The sequence below is a fragment of the Thermobia domestica genome, chromosome 13 (genome assembly GCF_964235325.1).
Source record: "Thermobia domestica chromosome 13, izTheDome1.hap1.1, whole genome shotgun sequence".
NCBI lineage: Eukaryota > Metazoa > Arthropoda > Insecta > Zygentoma > Lepismatidae > Thermobia > Thermobia domestica.
The window spans coordinates 10343194-10368280 of record NC_137466.1 but is presented as its reverse complement, the minus strand read 5'-3'; the positions used below and the strand labels follow the sequence as shown (position 1 = coordinate 10368280).

General features: G+C 38.3%; 2 protein-coding genes across 3 annotated transcripts in view; one reads left to right on the top strand and one right to left on the bottom strand.

The window, feature by feature from the left end:
• The window catches only part of LOC145668015 (uncharacterized), a 92337-nt gene extending 68043 nt beyond the window's left edge, over positions 1–24294 (bottom strand). Inside the window, exon 1 of one of the 2 annotated variants that reach the window (XM_081735476.1) lies at positions 24067–24294. In XM_081735476.1, coding sequence (XP_081591602.1) covers positions 24067–24076 — 10 coding nt within the window. In that variant the 5' untranslated portion in view covers positions 24077–24294. The remainder of the gene's footprint in view (positions 1–24066) is intronic. The other variant, XM_081735474.1, reaches the window with a different exon arrangement.
• Positions 14428–25087, top strand: part of LOC145667490 (uncharacterized) — a 106454-nt gene continuing 95794 nt past the window's right edge. The window contains exon 1 of the mRNA XM_081734967.1: positions 14428–14519. The gene's annotated coding sequence lies outside the window, so the exon portion shown is untranslated. The remainder of the gene's footprint in view (positions 14520–25087) is intronic.

Sequence of the window (25087 nt, the reverse complement as noted above, 5' to 3'; positions counted from 1 at the left end):
TCGACTCGAATTTTGTCAGGAAAATCCTGTCTCGACTCGTCTCGTACGCATCCCTACAGGGAAGGAAAAAAATTCAAAGTGATACACATGTTTTCCACAAATCGGAGTTCTTGAAATCTTTGAAAAGACTGCCGTTATCCCAGCTCATTCTGTTGTTTCGGCTTGCCTTCCAGAGCCTATTTGGATTTATTTATTTATTTCTAGACACAACAGGCTACATAACCCAATTACAGTGTCCGTTACATGTATTAAGCAACTAATTATAACACATTCATACATTCATATTATAATACACTTATAGGTATAATGTGGTTGCAATATCATTAATGTTCTTTCATCTACAATTATTTCTTATTACATTACAAAGAAATGCCTTGAATTGACTTACGCTGTTAATATTAATATCCAAATCTATTATATATTTTGTTAACCTATTGTAGGTTGTACTCAATCTCCATACTGGTGACTTCTTGTTTGCGTTCGTGTGTAATCTTCGGCAGTAAAAGAAATTGAAATTTTCAAGGCGAGTTACATTTGTAGGGCTGTTCTCGACTTAATGTATTAAAGTTTAAATTTAAAGATTGACTATTATATGTCTTCGGATATACTTGTGTCTCCCTATATGTCAAGTACCTTAGATATTTATTCTGAACTTTTTCTATATTAGTTATGCTTGTTTTGGTGTGAGAGTTCCATATAGTGGCTGCGTATTCGAGTTTTGTACGAACGTAGTACTTATATAGATTTCGGATAGCGGTAATAATAGTAAACTCTTTACCGATCTTGATGATGAATCCAAGGTTTCTGTACGCCTGGTCAATCATGTGGTTTATGTGATTGTTAAATGTGAAATTTCTGTTATACACCACTCCTAAGTCCCTGACAGTATCCGAGGTTGGTAAAGTGATGCTATTCATCTTATACGAGAATTTCTGAGGGGTTTTGCTGTTTGTAAAGGACATTACATTGCATTTATTAGTGTTCACGTTTATGATGTTCTCTTTGGACCATTCCATCATTTCATTCAAGTCATTTTGAAGCATTTCAAAATCATTTAATGTTTCTATTGGCACGAATATTTTAACATCATCTGCAAATATCAGCGTGTGAGAGTTTTGTATACTTCGCGGTAGATCATTGATAAACAGTAGGAACAACAATGACCCTAAATTTGACCCCTGTGGCACCTCTGATAGTTGTACATACTCCTGAGACTTACAACATTTGTACACGACGAATTGTTTTCAGTTTTCCAAGTAAGATTTAAATAGATCAATAAGTTCGCTGAGACGTAGTTATTCTTCATGACCTCGGTAATGAACCAATACACATATGTTATAGTTATACACATACTTAAAAAATATTTTAGACCAATATTGGAGATTACCACTTAAAACTAAAGTTATCACTCATTCACACACACAAATACAGGACAATGTATTGGTACAGGTGAGTAGGTAATATTTGCTTGGAAGGAAACTATTAACTAACTACAGTTTGGTAACATTTATTACAACTATTAACCCTTTTAAATTTTAGTTTTTTTTCAGCAATTTTTAGGCTTTCAGTAAAGCAACTACAGTACCAACACTATGAACGCCAGGATCATGGCTCGTACTTTTTTTTTTTTTGTAATGAAGCAGAGTTTCCAACTGCACCAGTCAAATTTCCCTAGTACGTACCAAATGCGAGAAATTCCCGCTCAAAGTGGGAAAAAGGGATTTTTTGAAAAAACCTCTTTTATCGCAAATTTCTCCGCGGAGGTATATTACACGCACATACGAACGGTTCCAAAAAAAAAAAAAAAAAAAACTTTGCTTCATTGTGAAAATAATGAGGAACGAAAAATGTACGTGGAAAAATACTCTTGACGCTATAGCCGATTTACCAATTTTCCCATCGATAATACATTTTCAGTCAATTTCAATCCAATCCGCTTCAGCATAGAGACTAATCATTGTAGGAACATGAATCGTACCTCGTCTTGTTCGGCATAAATCGGCCTTTCCAACGGTATAACTTGCATATCTCTATCGTACACCTGAGGAGACAAAATTCCCCTAAAAGGGATTTTTTTGTAAAAAAATCCCTTTCTTCCTATTTTTGGGCCCCTCTGTGCGCCCCGAGTGGTAACGTTCAGCGCCCAAAATATTTTGAAATATACTATATAGTGTATGTAATAACTGTACGAAATACCAATCTCATATCTTGAAAACTAAAGGCGAGAAAAAATATTGACCCATATCTCAACAATACGCATGTTCCCCTGTAGCATGAAAAAAAACGCCGAATTCTAGATAAAAATTTCATGACATTCCTAATTGTCGTAGGAACACGAATCATACCTTGTTCTCTTTAGCATCAATCGGCCTTTCGAACGGTATAACTTGCATATCCGTATCGTGCACCTGAGGGGAGAAAATTCCCCCAACATGGACATTTTTGTTTAAAAAATATCCTTTTTTTAAAATTTTGGGCCATCTGTGCGCCCCGGTTGGTACGGATATGCAAGTTATACCGTTCGAAAGGCCGATTCATGCCGAAGAGAACGAGGTACGATTCATGATTTTGAGATAAATAGTGATAATAATGTAGATACTTTACTAAATTAATTGACTAAAAATGTGTATATAAAGCAAGAATTCAAAGATTGGAAAATTTCCTTGCACATTTCTATTTACTCTAGGACAAGGTCACCAGACGTCCCGTTTTAGCCGGGACAGTCCCTTATTTTCAACCGTTGTCCCGTTTTTTTCTGATTCTCAAATGGGATGCCTAAGTGTCCCGTTTTTAAGCAAACATGACCCAGGTGTCCCGTAATTATTATTCAAAATATAAATGGTCAATGCTAATTCTACACTCTTCCGTACCAACACTCATTGGGAAGGTTCAGCCGTGCCTAGAACTTCTAAATATTCAAATGAGAATTGAGTGTTCTGTGGTTCAAGTGGGAATTCTGAGTGTTGAAGTAGTTAAAAGTATTTTTGGGTAGTACTTAATTTAGAAACACTGTGTTATCATTCTTCCTTGTGTATTTTGTAAATTGAAAACACTGCTGAGTCCCAAAATGCAACGTGGAAGTCATCCCCTCCCCCCCCCCCCCCCGTCGCCGATTCGTATGCGTCCCGTTTTTGAAAGTAAAAGTTCTGGTCACCTTGCTCTAGGATCATGATTTGTATCTCGCTTTGTTCCAAATAAGAGTAGGTTTCCAAGGGTACCACTTCTAATATGTCTATATGTCCCTGAGGGGAGATTTTTTTTTTTTTTAAAGAGGCAAATTTTTTCCTAAAAAAAAATACCTTTTTTCGATTTGGGCGGGATTTTCCCGCTTCTGGTACATAATAGGGAAATTTGAGTGCTACATTTGGAAACTGCTTTATAACGAAACCAACGAGGTACAAACTATGTTTCTAAGATTAATAGGGATGCGTCACGATTTTTTTTAAATGCTCTAAAATTTACCCTTTTTAAAAGCCGCCTTCCTTGTTTGTAACGTCACTGTCCCCAGGCATTGCACACGTGACTGTTAAATGCCCATAAAACAATGTTCTTTGATGCTTCCATACTTGAATAAATGAAAAAAAAAAAAAAAACGGTGTGAAAAGCTTTACTAGAGATTTATAAAGCAAGTTCCGAAGGTTGATGCCATGGCCTGTATATTTAAAAGGGTTAAGAATAAACACGAAGAAGATATTAACTACATACAAATAAGTATACATATTAGTATATCATTATACAGCGGATGTTAAATTATGTCAATATATTTTAGATTTAATATTATAAAAGGGAAATAAAAAAATAAAAAAAATATATAGATTAGACATTAGAAACGTCAGATTGTATCTCGTATAGTAATAAGATTAAAACCATTTTGTGAAACGAGTCCTTTCTCGTCGTTTCTGACAACATTCTGTTTCAACGTGTCCACATTGCACCTATTTGGCGTCCATGCACGTAATTCGCATCTATTTGGATATACACATGGAATAATATTTATTTATGTGCAACTATCACACATTAGTTTATGGACTTATTTATATAATCTATCCATTCGTAAATTAATAACGACAAAACTTTTTGTCATTGGCTTTTGATTTCACTGAATCACTCAATCCATTACGTCGCTTGTTACTTAGTTAACAATAGCTCAACTTATCATATTATATGTTATCTCACACTCACACACTCGCAGTCATATTAGGACGATTTAAAGGAACCACATTTTCGTAAATTCGTGGAGATTATGTTACCAATGTCGAAAGATAATTGGTGTTAGATAAGTCACCTTCACACCAGGACCACAATCACTAGGATGGAAACAATATTTGGGTTCGAAGGTTTATATATGACAGTGTAATCGAGATACAGCCATCTAATCTGTATGGGGAGATTTCAGGTTTATAGATTTAAGGATAAACTTGATGGTAGCTTAGGGGTACGATAACCTGCCTTATTTACATGCAATTTACAATTAGTACGACAATGTGAGATGTTAATATACACATATACAAGTTAACCACATTACAAGGTTAAGGATGATGTTTAAACACAGAATGGTATATTCCAAATTCACACTTCACGTTATTACGTTACTTTACATTTCGAATTTACGTTTTATAATTGTCGAATTTTATGAAAGTATAGCAACCAACGCAACCGTTCGGGGTAGCTAACAAGACCCTTTATTCACCTTTATCAAAGTACTTCAATTATACGCCTTTCTTCAATATCACATTTACATTCATTACGCATTTATACTTCAATTAAATATATATTTAATCATTATTTTACCATTTCAAATTAATTACCCCGCTTAATAAAATTCTTAGGTTGCAACACTACATACAATAAAATAAATTCGACTACACGATGAATGAATAACCGCTAAATATAGTAAAGGCTAACATCCTCGAAAATTTCAAAACTAATGAACATTTAAGATTTGGGGCAGGTACGTAAACCAAACTACGATACAAAAGATTTATTTGACAGTTTGCCATCTAGGTGATAAAACCTCAAAATTTAACGTACATTTATGGGCCCAAATATCTACACGAAAACTCATCTCTATGGCACTTTTTAGAAACAAAAATGGAGATAATGAATATTATAGCGGTAAACTTCAATCAGAAAATGGTGAAGGAAGACGAAAGCAAAGTTAGATTGTATACTAAGCGATCGATCACGACTATAGCGGGTCAAATAATGGTGGAAACGGTCCCTTGATATCTGACGAAAGTAAATAACTCCACGAATTGTATCTCGCAATATCTCAATTGAATATTCAGGTTCAAATAAGGTACATATGTTAAAAGGTTGAATTGTAAAGTTAAAATTGGGGGAGGTTGAAAACATTCTTAGAGAAGAGAATAGGAAAATAGCTAGAGAAGAGAAAAGGAAAATAGCTAGAGAAGAGAAAACAGGGGCGCGCCAAAGAGAAATAAGATAGAACACTAGATACTACAAAGATAAGTAGTCGAATTTAAACATGCGACCATCCGTCGACTTCACAACCTATATATACAGTATAGACTCTATATCTGGCCTACTAAACGCGTGATCTAAGATATATCTCCAAATGCGAGACGAGCACGTGCTCAGAATGAGATTTTCACAAAGACAAGGGCTTTATGGAAATCTCACTATTCACTGTATCCGGTCAACGCCATTGGAGACCCCGGAACTACCGGAAGGGACGTATGGTTTCTTAATTTAGAATCTCTAATAATAATAATAATAATAATAATAAAAATATCCGACCCTCAGAAAACTGAAAAGAGTTCAGATTAAAGTATGGAAAATAGCGTAGAAGTTGATGAAATAGAGAAAATCCTAAATGGGATTTGCCAAAATTAAAAAAAAAAATAATTAATTAATTTTGTACTAGCAAGTTGTGTGCCAAATTCTTGCTAGAGCCCCCAGTACCGCAAGGTCGCTATCCTTAGACTCCTGGTTCTAAAATAGTTATAGAAAGAAGGAAAAGAAAAGAGGAGGGGAAGAGGAAACATCGGATAATGAGACTCTACTGTAATCAATCTATTATGCTATTTATCCTTATCCATTCTTTCACTTCCATGAACAGTGATGAACTCCACTTAGTAAGGTAACGTAGGAGAAAGAAAAAGTCTCAAAGCAACCAAATATTATCGCGAGTATAAGGCTGGACGCGTATACTTAAACTGCACCAATTATGGAAATGGCTATACTGTTCTGTAGTTACTTTTAAACTGTACAAAACATTTACTACTTAAACGCCACTCTGCATCGCTTATGCATTTCCAACACTTTTTCTTTCTTCTTGCTCGTTCGGCACCCTCTTGTCATCAGTGCGCGGGACTACGACCTCATTCGCCCACCCCCCTACCTACTAACCTGCTGTTAATACAGGGCAAAGGAGAAGTGTTGCATTTGAACAAAGATAAATTTCTTCTGATGTTTTATATATGTATTTGTATATGCACCTGGGCGCCTATAAAAGGTTAATGGCACAAGTGCGACATTGTTATTTTAGGGGGAGATATGAAGTAATCGAGCTTGTGCAGATGATTGTATAGTTGCAAGAGAAGAATGGAGGATTGAACATTACGTCAGATCAGTCAGTGTCAGGGGAGAAATTACTGTCCTAAAAAAATAATAATAATCTGTATTTTAAGACTTTTTAGCATACTTGATCCGAGTAACACTCCCAGATTCCCTTTTATTATCGGGGGAGAGTGCAGTACGTACATGTGAGTGGGCTCCCTAGAAAGTACTTTCCCGGTGGGCCCCTGGGTTGAACTACGGCCCTGATGGTGTGATTTCACTAGTGCGGCAATGTCCGGTTCAATCTTCGTGACGTACATTATCAAGTCATTTTCAACTGATAAGCGATTTCTTGTCTTTGTTTTAATGGTTACCATGGAAGAAAAACCGCTTCCGCACAGGTATGATGTAGCAAATAGAATTATTATTTTTAAAGCAGCAGATACCAAACCAGGATATTCTTTTCTCCTCTTCAGCCAGAACTTGTCCAAGCCTTCGTTACAGAAAACCAGTTGTAAGAAGTTGCCGGTTTTAAACCATTTGCTTTTAATTCATTCGCTTTTAGAGAAGTTACTGTATCCACAATATACAAAAAATGGATTCTACTATTATAGAAATAGATGGATATCGTGAGATCTTCGCAATAGGTATATTAAAAATTCCACACAAGCAAATTACAAAGCAGAAATTATAAGGGGCTCGTTGTCAAGAGGATTTGATAAAATGGGGATCGTGATAGGAATTAGGTTGAGAACCACTCCATTATAGGATAGATCCTAGTATTTATCTTAGGGAAAATGTTACAACATATCTCGTGGGAAATCCTACCCTTTTGTGCCATATACGTGAAGAGTTTTATTGTCTGACTTAATTACGTGCTTGAGAAGTTCAACATGCATTTCTCGCGAAATATTAAACTCTCAGGTGCAGCGCCCACATATTTGGATTCCTTGTGAAATGTTCTTTCAAAGTTATATTACACTTCAAAAATTTGTGAGATCTAAAATAGGATAATTGCGCCCATGTTTGTCAATTGGTTAAATTGCACACCCCTAAAAAAATAAAGAAAGCATATTTTCTCTCACCTGATATCGCTTAAGTCGAAATCTTAGGAATTTTCTTTCTGAAATAAAGTGTGTTCTAAACAAGAGAAATTTCATAGGATCGTTCAGAACATAAGAAATGACTTGCGATCTGATGCCATACATGTTAAGATTTTGACTCATAAGAGATTTCCTATTGTCTATCCTATAGTGAATAGCGGGCCTTAGTGAAAATAAAACGAAATCTTCGAGTTTAACGTCCCACGTTTATGCCCTTTAGGCTAAGGAAGACGGATGATAAAGGCAATTCAATGACAATGGGAGAATTGGTGGAATAACCATGTGGGAGGAAATGGGGTATCCCGAGAAAACCCAGGGACACAATGTCGACCACCACAAACTTACTTGGCTAGGGATCGAATTAGAGACCCCACGCACCTACCACTGAGCCATTGTAGAGCCCCACCTGATTGCTCTTACTAAACTCTTACATTGAAACAAGGCAACTGCCTTATGGCATATGACTTACTCATAAGGCCATACAGGTAAAACCTTATGATAAGGCAACTCACCATTGGTTATGCTTTCCATCGAAAATACCTGATAATAAGAATACCAGAGTTCAACCAGTACCGGTATGTATTAAACAAATTTTCTCCAATGAAAGAAAGGAGAATGGCCTTACTAATTAAATAATGTGACTAACGGATAAAATGTTCTGCATTATTTTTTAATTTTTTAAAAAAGGAATTTTATTTAATTTCAGAAGTCACATAGCATTTCCATGTAAAGTTATGCTGATTAATCCTGGATTACCAACCTTATTTTGTGCCTAAGTGGTTACAAACCATTCGTAAATTTTACGACTCAATCTTAGCTTTTTTTAAATTATTTCTGTCTGTATTATTATTTTTTAAATCTAAAAATGGGCTTGTTTATATAATTATGTCAACAATAATATTAGACGCCTTTGGAATTCTTTATTGAACAAGTACATGTAAAAATTTATGTATATAACTTACTAGCTGTATACTTGAATTACAAGTATGACTTCATGAAGAAATAGTTACATTTATGTGGGAAAATTGTCTTATAGATATTACAATAATAGATAACTAAAGTAAAAGGACCAATGCAACTTAAAAACGTAGCACTTTGCATATAAACTTCGAAAAAAGTAATTAGGTGCAAACTTGAAAGTTGTCATTCCAAACTTTTTCATTTTTCCTTGTCAGACACTACGCAACACAACTCTATTTTCAGGACACATCGCCTTTCTGCAGTGCTTACAAAAGTTTGTTCTCACTCTCCTTTCCACTGACAGACAGAAAAAACAAATTTTTATTCTTCCCTGAGGAGGGTTTGCCATAGGGTTAGTGATGGGGATGCATTCCACTACAGTATCATTACAGTCTTCATCAAGAGATATCTCATCCAACAATTTTATAATTTGATTATTTTCACCTTCATCCATAGTTTCACCACCAACGAAGACAAGAAATAGTAATAATAGTATGACACAATTCTTTGCACTGTTTACAGTTAAAAAAAACTCATTTGATGTTAAAAACAAGAAAGTAGATTTATGAAAATTTGTGAAAAAAAAAAAGTAACGTGCTTACATCCTTTCGTAAAAATTACGATTAGACCTTCAAAATGCGCAAGATACAACCGACTAACACGGCTTTCAAACCCAAACTGGCCTTTGCTGTAAAAGCTAGGAAGGTATTGCGGAGGAGGGCGGCCACACATTCGCGGTTCAGCAAATTCAACAATTTTCGACATGCTGTTACGTAAAATTTACGAATGCTTTGTAATCCAGGCTTAATCAATGAGTCTACTTTATATCTTCTGTCTGCGATCTTTCGTACTGCAACACCCGAAACCACAATCCACCATCCGCCACTGTTTATTTTATGTTATTCTACATAATGCGAAGACAGTTCCCTTACCAATAAAACTTCTTTCGCGTTTACACTCATTGCTATCGCGCAATTTGTATCTCGTAACAAATTGTTAATATTTTCTGTCTATATTTTCGGTTAATAAAATGAGGATCTAACCACACAAATTGCATTTAGCGAGTCATCGCTTATTTTATTCCTTTCGCATGTTTTAACGTCATTTAAAGCAGAAAATATTATTTCAAATTCCGCGTTGAAATGAAGCCACAATAATAGTTTATCGAGTTTTCTAAATATGGAAACTTGAAATCACCAATTGAAGTCTCTAATGTTTGTAATTGTTGAGTAAGTTATTCACGTAGTGAGGTAGTAGCTGTTGTGTGGATGATGTTGCTGTACTGTCAATGAAAAATATTGTCGTCTTGCGACTGAAGTATATTTTTTTCTTTCAGAGCATTGAAAGTTCTTACATTTCACAGTTTATTGAAGGTTCTCTTTCCCTCCACATAAGCAAAATTGTGGTCTAATTTTCCATCTATTTTCGAAATTTTCCTGTAGTTGGCATCACTGCTGCAGCAGAAATCAGTAGTGGAAAACTTCGCCAACTGGTGGAGACTTAAGTAACTACTACAAGGTATTAAATTAATCTCCTGGACAAAGGGATCGGCTGTTCTAAGTAACTCTTGGAATGGTGGATTTATTCATATTATTCCCTTTACAGAAATTATACATTATTTGACGAATGCTAACATAATCAGGGCCGCAACTAGGGGGAAGGGCAGAGGGGGCACGTGCCCCGGGCGCGTGGTTGGAGGGGGCGCCGGAAAGAAGATGTATCAATTGTTTTAAAAATCGCACCCTTTCCCTTGAGGAACTTATTCTAGTTTACTTGGCCTTTTCCATGGGACCTCTTTTCGTTGATTATACATATATATATATATATATATATATATATATATATATATATATATATATATATATATATATATATATAGAGAGAGAGAGAGAGAGAGAGAGAGAGTCTCATCTAAATAGGTGTAATGTCATACATTAAAAACCTAATATTGCATGCATTTGTTCCCTTGGGCGACCACAGAGAATCCGCCCCCCTTTTCTTTTCCTACCACAAGGAGCTGTTTGTTTGTATAATTCCATTGAGAACAGCTCTGAAGTTTAAAACGCTGTTATCAATAGGGGCGGGGGCGAAAAGTTCCCGATTTTTGTTGCTTGCTGGTGGTTGAAGAGTTTAGCTCAGACGCGCCCCCTGTAATGTTACGCAATTGCTGTAATGTTTTTAAACTAGAGGGCAGTTTTGTGGCGGAAAAGATAATTTACACGCCTCGGTGTATTTAATTGTTTCTTGTACGCCTACCAAGAGGTTTTGCGAGTGAAGGCTGTATGAAGCTTTATCTATTAGTTTTGCTTGAGAGCTTTTCGAGGCATTTTGAATTGTTATCTATCAGTCCAACTTATGCTTTATTATGCTTTATTGTTAATTTCAATCATTTTTTTTACATTAATCATGTATAATGCATAATATTTACTATACATTAAATAATCTAAATATCTTGATCTATTTATTAATATTTTATGAGGCAATTTCTTTCATATTTAATGAACTTTCTAGTTAATGCACTGTAAAGAGAGATGCTTTTCTCGAATCAGTTTTTTCTATCACTTGTGTGCACCTTAGAGGTGCATATATACAAAAAGAGAAAGTATACAGAAAGGTGCCCAAAAGGTACAGAAAGTGCTCAAGTTCGAGAGGTACACATAACAATATAGTGTGGAATTCTTGTGTGCGTCATTGTTGATGGAAAGTTTTCTTCTTTTCTCCACATCAAAGGATTACACCGAAAAATTTACAGAAATAAAAATAAGCTTTTCATTGTTGCATTGTTATGTTCTCAATGATTTTGGATCGTAAATATTGGTTTTAAAAACATTTCTCATCAGAATTGGCATTTTACAAACTCATTGACCATTTGATCAACACTCAAACTATAATGAAAAAACTTTGACGCTTTGGAACACCCGTGACATCAATAGTCGCGCGGGCTACTTTCAAGCAGAATAACAATGAGATCCTTTCGATTTTACGTTTGACCACACCCTAAACACGCAGAATGATAGTTGATAGAAAGGTACACAGACACCCTTTGAGTTATCATCTCGAATTACTTTGCGGCAAGGAAAATAAAAACGCTGGGCTACAATGGTAGCCCGCGCGCGTATTGGAGGGTTAAAGTACTTAAAAATCGATATAACTGGTTTCATTAAGAATGTTATTTACAGTTGCAATCCATAAGTGATACTTTTCGACTAAACCTTGGGGGGGGCGAATTGTGTGTTTGCCCCCGGTGACAGAAACCCTAGTTGCGGACCTGAACATAATACATGCGTTGGTGTCCTGCGAGATGAGTTACTTGTAGAATTGTATTTGATTTGACTATTGGAGATTTCCTAAATTTCATATTTTACTGAATGGCCCACAATCTGCAGTCCATACAGTGCCTGTCGTGTGAAGGACGAGCGGTGAGACGGTCCCGGGCGCCAAAGTAGGCTAAGGGGTCGCAAAATTCTAGAGAAAAAGAAGAGGAAAAAAGAGAGACAGAAATTATTTGGAATATTTTAGATCAATAGCAGTATTTTCAGTTTAATATTTAATTTACATCTGCACATACATAAAAAAGATTGTTGTTGTTGAAAAGAGTGAGTGTGCTCCGCGAAATTAGTTGGATTAGGTGATATATATCGCGTTTGTGAATTGTATCTGTGTGGGCAGAAAGAGATGTGCTTCCGGAGGAGTGCTTTTTCATAAACCATATTTTTCACTATTGAGGTGTTTTTATAATTTAAACTTTGATTCTATGTTATATTTTCTTTCCAATTCGTTAAAAAACCGTTAAATTGTTATTTTAAACAGATTTAAAATTTTCTATTGTTTAAGTGATTAAAATTATATTTTATTTTGTAATCAACAATGGTGGATGGAGTCGGTTCAGGAATATAAAAATCCAGAATTGTTTTTGCGCAGCGTAGCGGCTCACCAGCAGAGGCTTGATCAAAGTTATGATGACGTAAATCATCTAATCTCCAATGATTGCTGCCAGGAGAGTCACAATATAGAGGAAGTTTCTGACATTGGAAGCGTGTCAGTTACAAACAACAATGAATTAGATAATTTTTCATACGATGAAAAATATGTATCCTGCCCTCATTGTAAAAAACATCTGGCCAATCAAAGAGGACTTGCTATCCACATTAGCAAAAGTCACCAAACTCTCCGTAAAAAAAAGTAAGCCTTCCACATCAAAACATAAGTCATCTCTAAATTATAATCTTTCTTCAATCAAATGGAATTGAATGCGATAATCACAACGAAAAACATCTGATCTCCTACTTTTGCAACCTAATAGCCGAACTAAAATCCTCCGTTCCTTTACTAAGAAGAGTCCCAAGAGGTGCTCGGTCATCTGTAGCTACTTCTCTTTATGACGTCATCCGTCGTATTGTAAACAGAAACGACCTAGACGCATGGATGGATCTGTTATTATTCCCATATGCAGTACTCAATGTTCCGTCACAATCAGATCAAATTAACAACTTAACGACTTGGGTCAAGCAACGAGTTTGCGAATGGGATGATTCTCACCAAGATGCGTTACCCCATGATTATTCAAAAAAATACAAACGAAAATCTCAACATTCTTCTGACTCAACATCCTTTAACACCAAAAGAGTCGAAAACAAACTCAACGATGGAGACATAAGAGGTGCAGTCAGATTACTAATTTCTGAAGATATCATCGCCACACCTAATGCATCTGTTTTAGAAGCACTTAAGGAGAAGCACCCTTCACATTCAGACACCTGAACCAACTGAATGAGCCTCACATAGAATCTGATGTCCAAGACTGCATATGACTGGTCTAACCTAGTTGGTTTAAGCCCTCCTGAAATAACGGGCAGAAGTTCGCAATTAATTTGGGACAAGCCAATCATCAAATTATATCAATCAGTGTTATTACAAGAAGCAGACAGTCAAGAGGATAAGGCTAGACTTCTCGCCTCCTCATAATCAATTTCAGGTGCTTGGCTACAGGCATTACCTTCACACACCCTAGGACTGCACCTTCCAAACGAAAATTTTCGTATTGCAGTTGCACTTCGACTAGGAGTAGACATCTGTAAATCACACAACTGCTCTAAATGTGGTGCATCAGTGAAGCAGAATGGTCTACACGGTCTGTCTTGTATAAGTAGCTCCGGAAGACATGTGAGGCATTCGAACATGAATGACATTATCTGGAGAGCACTCACATCGGCGAAAGTTCCATCTGTTCGTGAACCTGTGGGGTGTAATAGATCTGATGGCAAAAGACCAGATGGCATGACGCTGGTACCATGGAAGAGGGGAAGGATTCTTCTCTGGGATTTCACCTGTCTGACCTTTCGCGTAATCTAACCTCACTCTTTCTTCATCTCGAGAAGGAGCTATTGCAGCCCGCAGAGAATGCGAGAAAAGAAGAAAATATAAAGATCTGCTCGATAGATATATGTTCGTGCCGTAGCCATTAAATCGAGCGGCATTTGGGGCCTTGAAGGGCTCAATTTCATCAAAGAAGTAGGCCAACGTATTGCACACCTTACTGGTGTTAAGCGGGCTACTACTTTTCTGATACAACGTATCAGCTGTCACGTACCCGCCAGGAAGGACAAACATAAATATTTTTCTTTGTTATCTCTAAGCATTAAAAACAGTTCAAGATATGGAAATGACTGAAAACGACGGAAACCAGTATGCAACCGAATAAAACCTGACCCCGCATGCTAACACCCAACCTTCAAATAAATGACTATTAAAGTGTTTTAGTAACTAGATAAAACGAAAAAACAAAGATAAAATTTCAAATAAAAAGGTGGGTGGGAGCAGCGGGGGCATCTCACACACTCACTCTTACTCTCATCGCCGTTCTTCGCAGTGAATCTTCTCGACAAAGTGATTGAAGAGCTGACCTTCCTGGAGTATGGGACTGAAACCTGCAGTGTAAGTCATTTTCTCTATCCTCTCTCTGATTTATGAGCTGTGGATTTGGGTAGCAAAGTCGGTATCCCGTGAGGGGATAACTTACTGTAACTCACTATACTACCTGTAATACAATAGCCAATAAACCAGTTACTGTCTAAATTAAAATAATTCCTTTCAGTAGACAACATTGATACTTAAGTAGTTTCTGTAATTGTCTCTTTTGAGGATTGAAAAGATAATTTAAAGGTTCGAAACATAGCTCCCCGGCGTAAACTAGATCCTAATTCACAGCTCATACTCACCATAGCAATATCATAATTTTTTCCTATATATTTCTTTTTTTAATAGTCTGGTTTGTTTTCATGTTTCCTTTTACGTTGCACTATGCCTAACCATCGCCGTTCAAATTTAACTAACCGTTTAACTCCCACCCCCAACCACCTATTGGCTCTTCTCCATCCTCCCCACCCATCTCAACGTCCCTTCCCATTACTTCCTCACAGACCACGCCCCAATACTCCAACCCTTTCATGATGCAATCCGTTCCACTTGAAATTTTTTCTGCAGCCCCCCATGAAAAAGTTGATCTGTTCTTAACTAATTTTGAACGTCTAGCTGCCATTAATAATTGGTCTGATCAGAAGAAAGCCTCTATCTTTGTGCTCTGTTTAGCTGGCCCACCGTTGTACTGGTACGAAACAAACTCATCTTCTCTGTCTTCTCTGTCCTGGTCTGAACTCAAAAAACAATTTCTTCAGCACTTCGGCCCGCAGAGAGTACCTCTTTCGGCTATTGAGGTATATCGTTCACGAGTTCAACAACCCGATGAACCTCTAACACATTATATTTATGAAAAGAAGTACCTTGCTGATAAAGCTATACCGAATCAGCCCTTTAACGATTTCCTCGCCGATACTATCACAGGCATGCTGCCTCAATTCATAATTGAATTTTCACAGCACACCATTACAGATTTTGTTGCACTTGTTAAGGCCGCTACGCTGCGGGAACGCGCTGATCATCTGGCGAAAAAACGCCTCGCGCAACTTTCGCCTCCCCTACCATCCTCCCCACCTACGCCATCCTATACAGTCTCACCTTCCCCTAATGAAGAATTATTGAACGATTTGGCTACTAAACTCGAAAACCTTCAACTCCAGGTTCACACTCACATTAATTCCCACTCCGCCTCCTCCCCATCACCCGTAGTCGCCTTTGCCCAACCTCCCACCGTGTCCCGCTCTCCGCATTCTACCTCCTCCACTCCGAACCGCAGTCGCGATTCTTCCTTTGACTCTCACGATCGCCGTGACCTCTCCCCTCACAATTCCCGTCAAACGAACGCTTCCCGTAAATCTAGACGCGATCGAATCCCGACGCAACCTTGCTCTCACCGCTGCCCCTCCTGTACCCAAATTCCACGATCTCCTTCACCTCACCCCCCAGACTCAACTTGTAAATGTCAGTCCACTATAACCTGTCCCTCACACCCTACCTCCAACACTACACTCCCACACACAACCAATCCTCAACGCAATCATCAACCCCGTCCTTCTAAACGCCCTTTCCAAAGGCGAACCAATCACCGCGCAGTTTCCTTTCAACATCCTTTTATCCCTCCTTTCCCATTCAACCCATACAGTTCTTATTCCTACGCCCCAGTCGCCCATCCCGGATTCCTTTTTCCAGCCTCGCTCCCCGCGCTCCCCAATACTCAACCTCCATCCGATCCAAAAAACTCCTAACTCCCACGGGGCGTTGTAGTTCTAACCCCGCGGCCCTACCTAGCCCTCAGGTTCTCAACCTACCCATTATCTATCACCATGAACTAGCTTTTATATCAGGTTCCACCTACGGACGAACTTATAAATTTTGTCTAGACACCGGAGCTGAGACTTCCCTCTTTCCTGTTGACAAATTGCCTACGGCAGCTAAACGGTTTTCTCTGGATACTACACTCAATGGTATCTCCAGCAACCCAGTTCATTTGACGGAAGCTGTTTCTCTAAAATTTTCTTGGCCGATAAACAATACACACTACTTTTTAGACTAATACCAATTAAAGGCTTTCCAATTATACTTGGAAATGATTTCTTACGAGCTCATAACGCCATCATAGATTACTCGAATAGCACGCTAACAATATCCCACCATGGCTTGAAACCCCGAGCCCAACAAAACAACCTCTCTCAGGCGACAATTTCACCTGCTCTCGTGCAACGTTTTGGAAGGCAGCCACAGTACACTTTTGTTGCAGCCCGAACCTGCACAATACCTCCCCGGTCAGCAACACTTATCCCCTTGCACTTTCCTTTCCGTGCACCGCATTCTTCATACCGCCTCCATACCCCTATCAATTCATCCCTTAAGGGCTGTTTTACTGTGCACACCGCAGTAAACGGGGAACACCCTCTCTTCCCGGTAGTAAATTTAGCTCCTTATCCCAAGACACTGACGAAAGGCACTCCTTTAGTTATCGGGTCCGTACTAGCGGACACAGACTCTTCCTTTAATGTTAATACGGTCAGGCAGTTGTACACTCCTACGGAGGCAGACGCACGCCGCAACGTACAAAAGAGGCTTATGGACATTGGTCATTTAATTGATATTTCTAAATTTAAGATTAATCCACATCTCACTCCTGAACAGCAAACAAAATTAAAAGGTGTACTAGCACAACATGCAACTGTTTTTAATTGGGACAAAGATGATTTCACACAGCTCACATCATTTGAGACGTCCCTTAACATCATTGACAAGTCCCCACATCAGGAACCCCAATTTACCGTGCCTCACCGTCTCCGACCACAAGTTCAAACAGAGATTTTACGCCTTCTAAAACAAGGCGTCTTAGAGCCTAGTGAGTCTGATTTATCGTAATAATATTTTAGCAGTACTTAAACCTCACTCTAAAACTGAGATACGCCTCTGTTTGGATCTACGTAGACTAAACCGGAAATGCCTTCCTCTTTCCGAGCCTATTCAGCCAGTGGCGGATATTATAGATAAACTTTCGGAAGCGAAATTCTTCATTAAGTTAGATTTGACCCAAGGCTATTTTCGGGGGCGCGGTGGCTCAGTGGTAGAGCGTTCACCTCCGGTGCTTGGGGTCCCTGGTTCGATCCCAGCTCGCGCCGTGTGGACTTTGTGGTGGACAAACACCGTGCTCGTGGGTTTTCTCGGGGTTCTCCCGTTTCCTCCCACTTTCTTCATTCCACCATTTCACTCAACTCTCATTATCACCGTCTCCTTTAGCCTAACCGGCATAACCGTGGGACGTAAAACTTAAAGATTTCATTTCCAAGGCTATTTTCAGGTCCCACTGAATAAAGATGACCGCCCTAGTACTGCATTCAGTGTGCGCGATATTGAATTACCACATACTCATCTCCAGCTTCGCGTCCTTCCTCAAGGTCATGTCAATAGCGCCATTACTCTGCAACGTATTTTGCGCTCCATTTTCCAGGACGTTTATCCTGCAAACGTGTGTTTGTACCTAGATGACCTTTTTATACATTCACCTACTTTTGACACTCTTATACAAGCCTTCACAGCAGTCCTTGAAACTGCTGAAAGACATTCTCTCCTCTTTAACCTACAAAAATCCACTTTTGGAGACACTACAGCGAAGTGTCTTGGTTTTCAAATTACAAATGGTACTGTAACTCCAGACCCGGAAAAGCTGGCCGCTCTCTCACAAATCGAGCGACCCACCACTCTCAAGGGCCTCCGCAGTTGGTTAGCAGCCGTTAATTTCTACCGCAATTTTTTTCCACACATCTCTTTGAGGTTAGCACCTCTTTACAATGCTTTAAAAGGAAAACCTAAAAAATTAGTTTGGACTCCAGAAATGGAAGCGGCTTTTATCGATATTAAAACGGCTATGACTACACGCCCGGTTTTGGGAATCTTTTCCACTAAGGACACCACTCACATTGTTATGACAGATAGCTCACAGGTTGGCGTTGGGGCCACTTTGTTTCAGAAACGGAATGATTCCGACACTTTGCAACCTATACATTACGTCAGCTCGCGACACCCCCCGAGAGTTCACCCCCTCCCTATCTATCAACAGGAATTATTTGCTGTCTTCTATGCCTTTAAGAAGTTTCATAAGTACCTCATCAGAAGCCATTTCATTCTACTAACAGACTCGAAAGCTCTGACGGCTATTCAGCAAACAGCACAAATGTCGCCCAAGATTATTCGCTGGATTGAATACATTAACAGTTTCAATTTTACTGTACGCCATATTAGGTCAAGCTCTAACCCTGTGAGCGACCTTTTAAGTCGCAATCCACTTCCGGTGACACAAGACATAATTGATCTTTCCAATGAGGAACCGCATAAGTATCACCTATTAGCCTTGGACGATACCCTGGATCTTCCCAAACTACAACGGGAAGATAAATTCTTTGGGAAAATTATCGAAGCCCTACATTCCCAAAATACTAACCACCCCTCCTATCACCGCTGGAATAAGGAATATTGTTTCCAAAATCATGTCCTTTACCGCCGCCTCTTTTCTACAACCACACCCCGACTTTTGCTTTGTGTACCTCTTTCTCTCCGCGATACCATATTCACCGAAATTCATAAGAACAGCCTAACCCACCCGGGATATCAAAAATGTTACCTTCTCCTACGTTCTAAGTACTTCATACCAAATTTAAAATCATGGCTGCGTTCAAAAATTAACGGGTGCCTCGATTGTGCTTTGTTCAAGCGTTCCTATACACACAATTACGATCACATCCAGAAGCTACCTGCAGCTGCTACGGTGTTTTCTACATTTTCAGTGGATCTTTGTGGCAAATTAATTCCTTCAGAACCAGATGGGTACACCTATTTCTATTGTGCAACTGATCATGCTAGTAGCTTTGTCATTACTTGTCCCATCAAATCCCCAACTAGTGACGCGTTTATAGATTTCCTCCTAAATCACGTCATCACACCTTTCTCCTGTCCCGAGCATTTATATCTTGACCGCCAAACAAGCCACACCAGCGAAAGAACCAAGCAATTTTTGAAATCACTTGGCATCAAAGTTACGTACGTTCTCCCGAACCAACATAAAACATTAGGCCACGCCGAAGTCCGAATTCAAAACTTACAGACCGCACTTAAATTTCTAACGAGGGACCAACATAAACAATGGCCCTCTCATCTCGCAGCCGCCACTTCCTCCATCAACAAGACCCCTCTCACAGCTTTGGGCGTGAGTCCATTCCAGATTCTTTACGTCGTCGAATCCCGATTTATCGTGGACCAACTAACCCAAACCTTTTCTCCCCACCCAGACAATGCCGATAGGTTAACCTCTCTCTTTGAGCTCCGAGACTTAGTTGAATTCAAAAGACAGTTAATCTTCTCGGACCTCAAGGCTAAAAATGATTCTCGTCACCCACCTACGACCTTTCTTCCCGGATGCAAAGTAATGGTGAAAAATCTCTATACCAAAAAGAACGAATGTTCCACGTTTGCACAAGACTTTTCCGGCCCTTTCACTATTTCGGCCAAATTAGACGAAAACTCTTTTCTGGTTCACATGAATGGGAAAGATACTCCTGTTGCAAAGAATAGGCTTAAATTATTCATACCGGACACTCAAACCAACGGGAAATTTGAAACTAAATACCGGCGTTTCCTTCAGACTTCTCGCTCATCCTAGCACTTCACGCAAAGATCTCCTGACTTCGTCTCCCGATCCTTGCAGTATGTTTTCGTTCCAACGATCATTGCAGTGTCCCTTTAAGTACTACTCATCACGTTTCTGTTAAGCAAATATCACGGCTACATACTAGACGGCTTACTAACATCGTTCTGGCTGATACGTTTAACCTCTTCCTGATCCATCACTTCCACATTAATCTAATAATTCGTGCGTAAACGTATTAATCACTTCATACTTTTGAGGCTTACAGGATTCCGGTGAACATTACACTTAAACTAGGTACTACTAGTGTTGGAAAATTTCATGAAAAGTTCAAACTTGAAAAGTTAAAGCGAAAGTTCGCTGAAAGTTCGGCTCCTTTTTTAACTTGTCCATTAAAAAAAATTCCTGTAAAATTACAAACGTTTTGGTATATAACATGGCTATATTGAAAATCGAAGTAAATTTATTTCAGTTTTTTTTCTCTTTCTAATAGTTCATAATTTTCACATTTTTTTCAAAAACGTTACGGAGCGTTACAAGCATGTATTTCAAATTTCAAGCCTATATCATAAAACAATGTTTTCCGCAGAAACCTTCACATGATGCTGACAACCGAAAACTTAAATTTAACTTGCACAAACAAGTTTATATCATAAACTCACGCATTACCAATACAAAATTAATCATTTTATTTTCTTTTTCTTTGTGGAAAGCACTGATTCAGTTCCGATAATGTGTTTTACGTGTTTATCCATATCATGTATAATGTCAATGTGTGTCAGTCCATCTTGTATCATTATGGTGCAAATAACTATACTGTATAACACATAACTAGCTCACAGTCATCACACACTGTTCACAATAAGTTCTTATAAAAATGAGTGTCGCTAATTAGTAAATAAAAAAAGCGAAAGTTCGGGAAAAGCCGCTTATGAAAAGTTCAGAAACGAACTTTCGAAAATGAAAGTTCGCTCATTTATATCTCTAGGTACTACAGCTATAATCCAGTTACAATTCTAACTACTGTATCACCCTCCTATATTTTTCATTCTAGCCCAAAAAGAATAATTAAAAACTCGCAGTAAACTCACGGAATATTTCCAATCTGGGGGGTAATCATGTTTTAATACATTTAGTATTTCATAAAGTCATTGGTATATTACGCCACAAACCAGGCACACCGATAGAGCAAAACGGTAACAATGTCTTTACACTGTGCGCGGTAACTAGGGCATACATACAGCGATAATATTTTCCCAAGCGCTTTCAGTGTTTATTCGTTACGGGCATACATACAGCGATAGTATTTTCCCATGCGCTTTCAGTGTTTTATCGTTCCAGACCTCACAGTTTAACTTGCAGGTAGATTACTCCTACTACTACTAAGGATAATACCAATGCATATACATATGTATAACAGAGATACGCATTTGTGTGAGAAAGTCATCCACCGACACCTAATTGTATCCAAACGAATCTTTCACAAATCCAATGGCGTACGATGTTTTTAGGGTCATCTTTAGCCGAAATTATGCATAAAACAAGTATCGTGTTTAAGTAAGCCAGCCGACACGGGTTTTCTGTAATGCAGGGTGCATACACCTTTAAATCATTTAGCATTACACTCATGTCCCTCGTGCGCAGAACGAGCATTTGCACGAGTCTTGGCGAAGTATTGTTTATCACTCGATTTGCATTTTACGCATAACGTCGTTTCAACTACTGCCTACAAATATTACCCTTTCTGTAAACAGTAGAGTTTTTCTGGTACTTATAATACGATGCAAACACCGTGTGCATGGGTTTTCTCGGGGTTCTCCCGTTTCCTCCCACTTTCTTCATTCCATCATTTCATTCGTTATTCATCATCACCGTCTCCTTTAGCATAACCGGCATAACCGTGGGACGTAAGACTCAAATATTTCATTTCATTCCATTTTTATAATACAATGCTACACCGCCGTCTAGAGTGCGCATCCACACAGAGAGTAAAAGGCGTAAAACACAATTACTTGCACATACATCCGATCATCCAAGAACGTTTCCTCTATCATAGGTGTGAATAGGCCACAGTCCCTCATAATGCAACAATTTTAACTGTTATTCCGTAAAGCTTACTCATATCTCATTCACAACAACTAATGATCACAATTCGTTTTTCACGCACATCTAAAACACATTAGCCTGAACGACGCGCCATCTTCGTTTCGGCAATTATGATATCTGATCATATTTCAAACCAAGAGCGTTATTTCAGATTTTGCTTGGGGGGGCAAAACCCCTCGATATAAGTAAAATTTCGCGTTTTTTTACTCATTTACTACTACTCTATTGAAAAAAACCTATATAAATCTCAAACTCAGGGGGGGCAAATGCCCCTCCCTGCCCCTAAATGACGCCCCTGTTTCAAACACATCAACTCCTCCACAGAACTTCTTCCCTTCCATAGTCACACATACAGCATTCCTACATAATCACACACACAGAGACATTTACGGATCAGTCATGTATTAGTCGATATGTTACGACATCAACGACAGCCAATGACAAACGTAATGCGTCGTTTTTGAAATTCAATAAACAAAAACAGTACAATTTTCAGTACGCTGTTCATTACTGTTGAACGCCGAACACAATACCTTTTACAAGCGTGACGAAAAACCGAAAAATTTTCTTCAATAAAAACAACAACAAACAATTGTTAGGTGACTAGCACAATGATTATAAGTACTGCACTTTATAACATACCGCTCACAATTAAGATTGGCTCTTCCACTCTAATTTTCTCTTTTCCTTAAACAAAATTGCGAACATCACATTTTGATTACTTCATAGCCTACACCAGGATGCGTAACATGCGTGCGGATATTCATTACGCGGGATTTTGAATAACAGCTATACTTTTCATTGCGACCGTATTCATCCCTCTCCTATCTCATACACCGAACACGTCTATTGCATTCATAGCGAGTAGTCTTGTTTGATTACTATAAACTTATTATTTCTCTACAGGAAGTGCAATAATCTCATTTTTTTTCTTGCTTCAGTGGGAACATATAAAAACCATAATAACAGTAATATTATTATTATTATTATTATTATTATTATTATTATTATTATTATTATTATTATTAATAATAATAATAATAATAATAACCATCTAAAAAAACAAAATAATTGGGACAACAAACATGAAAACGCCAAGGACAGAAAGGACACGGCTCGTTCTCTCCCACTACATAACACTCTCTGTTTAGACGGGAATGATGAGGGGCGCCGTTCGATTTTTGATGGGGGGGGGGCCACCTGAACCCGCAAATACGCCACTACAACAACCTCGTTACTTTCCGATACTGTATTTCCGCCATGCCGGTTTTCGCAGTCACACGTGACGCTCATTCAATCATGATTCAAAGTATTATGATTTGTTTCAAAAATATATAAAAAAATTAAAAATTAAAAGACAGAAAAAATAGAAATAAGTAACAAGAATAAAAACACCCCAAACAGAAAAACACAAAGAAACCGTATAAAGTAACGGCCCTTTAACGTTCACACCTATAATTCAATTTTATGTAGAATAAGGGGTTATATTTTCGCTTACGACGGGGGCTGTGCCCACCCGTCCCCTCCCATAGCTCCCTCAATCACTCTATAGTGGTGCTCTTTGTCACAAATCCCATATCAGATTTCAGTTTCTCGCTTTGCGCGTTCGGTCATAACAGCCAGGAATCATTCAGTCATATATAGGAACATTTGATCTGCTAATCAAATATACAGTACATATTAATACCTACTTTCAGGGGAGGTATCTTTCATTTTCTGGCCATACTAGGCAAATAATTATATAACAAAAAGAAAAAAAGAAAAAAAAAGAAATAAAAGAAAAACCAAAAGCAAAGTACTTACCCTTAGCCATTCTTCATTTGGTTCAAGACACGGAACAATTGTTACACGATTCACCGCATTACGTGAAAAACAGCGGCTACACGCCCCGTATCGATAATTGGTGACAATTATCGATGTCACCTTTGATTTGCCATTCCGAACTTCACTTTAAATATATTCATCTCATAGTTTCAGGCACCAACACAAGGTCGATATTGATTTAGTAAGCAACTAGTACAAACTTTCACTCGCAGTCTATATTCCCTGCAGCTATTTTCCACGTATTTCCACTGCAAACTAGCAAATTCTTTACATTCTCTTTTCACGGACAGCACCTTGGCAATAGTGAATAACAACGTTTTTTTTTTTTTTTTGTTCTATGAAGCAAGCTTTTCTTTATTTAGACAAGACCTTCCAACAATTTCTGTAGTTTCTTTTTCTCAGACACTCACATTTTAGACAGCCACTCATAATATGAAACAATATACAATACATGGTAAATTGCTGACCGCGAATTATGACATACGTATCACATACGGGGTTCCATTGGGCTAGAGCCCCGTGTACATGTTTTTTTCTTTCCTCTCTAATGCAAAAATAAATAAACATATTTATTATTATATAAATAAACAGTCCCGCGCATCTCACAGTTTTTTTTTTTTCAGAGCCTTCATAACGACTTGGCTTTTCTGTATTCACGCTTTAGATTTGACACCCAGCCATGTTGAATTATCGATTGGCGCAGAGTATACCAAGATTGAACACGCCATTCCCCACACTCATATGGTACCTTTGGTTTATTCCTTCACCCTACCTTCGTTTGACCTCACTGACATTACTGTCCCATGTAACCCGGACAATGGATCAAGATTCTGTACTACATTAACAGAATTTTTACATTCTGTCAACAATTTTACCTCTGATATCTTTCAAGCAATCTACGCAACCAAATTCGCTACTGTCGGTCCAAAAACGCGCACTACACGTGCCCTTCTACCGTTCTTAGGTAATTTTTTGAACTGGCTTACAGGAACGGCTACAG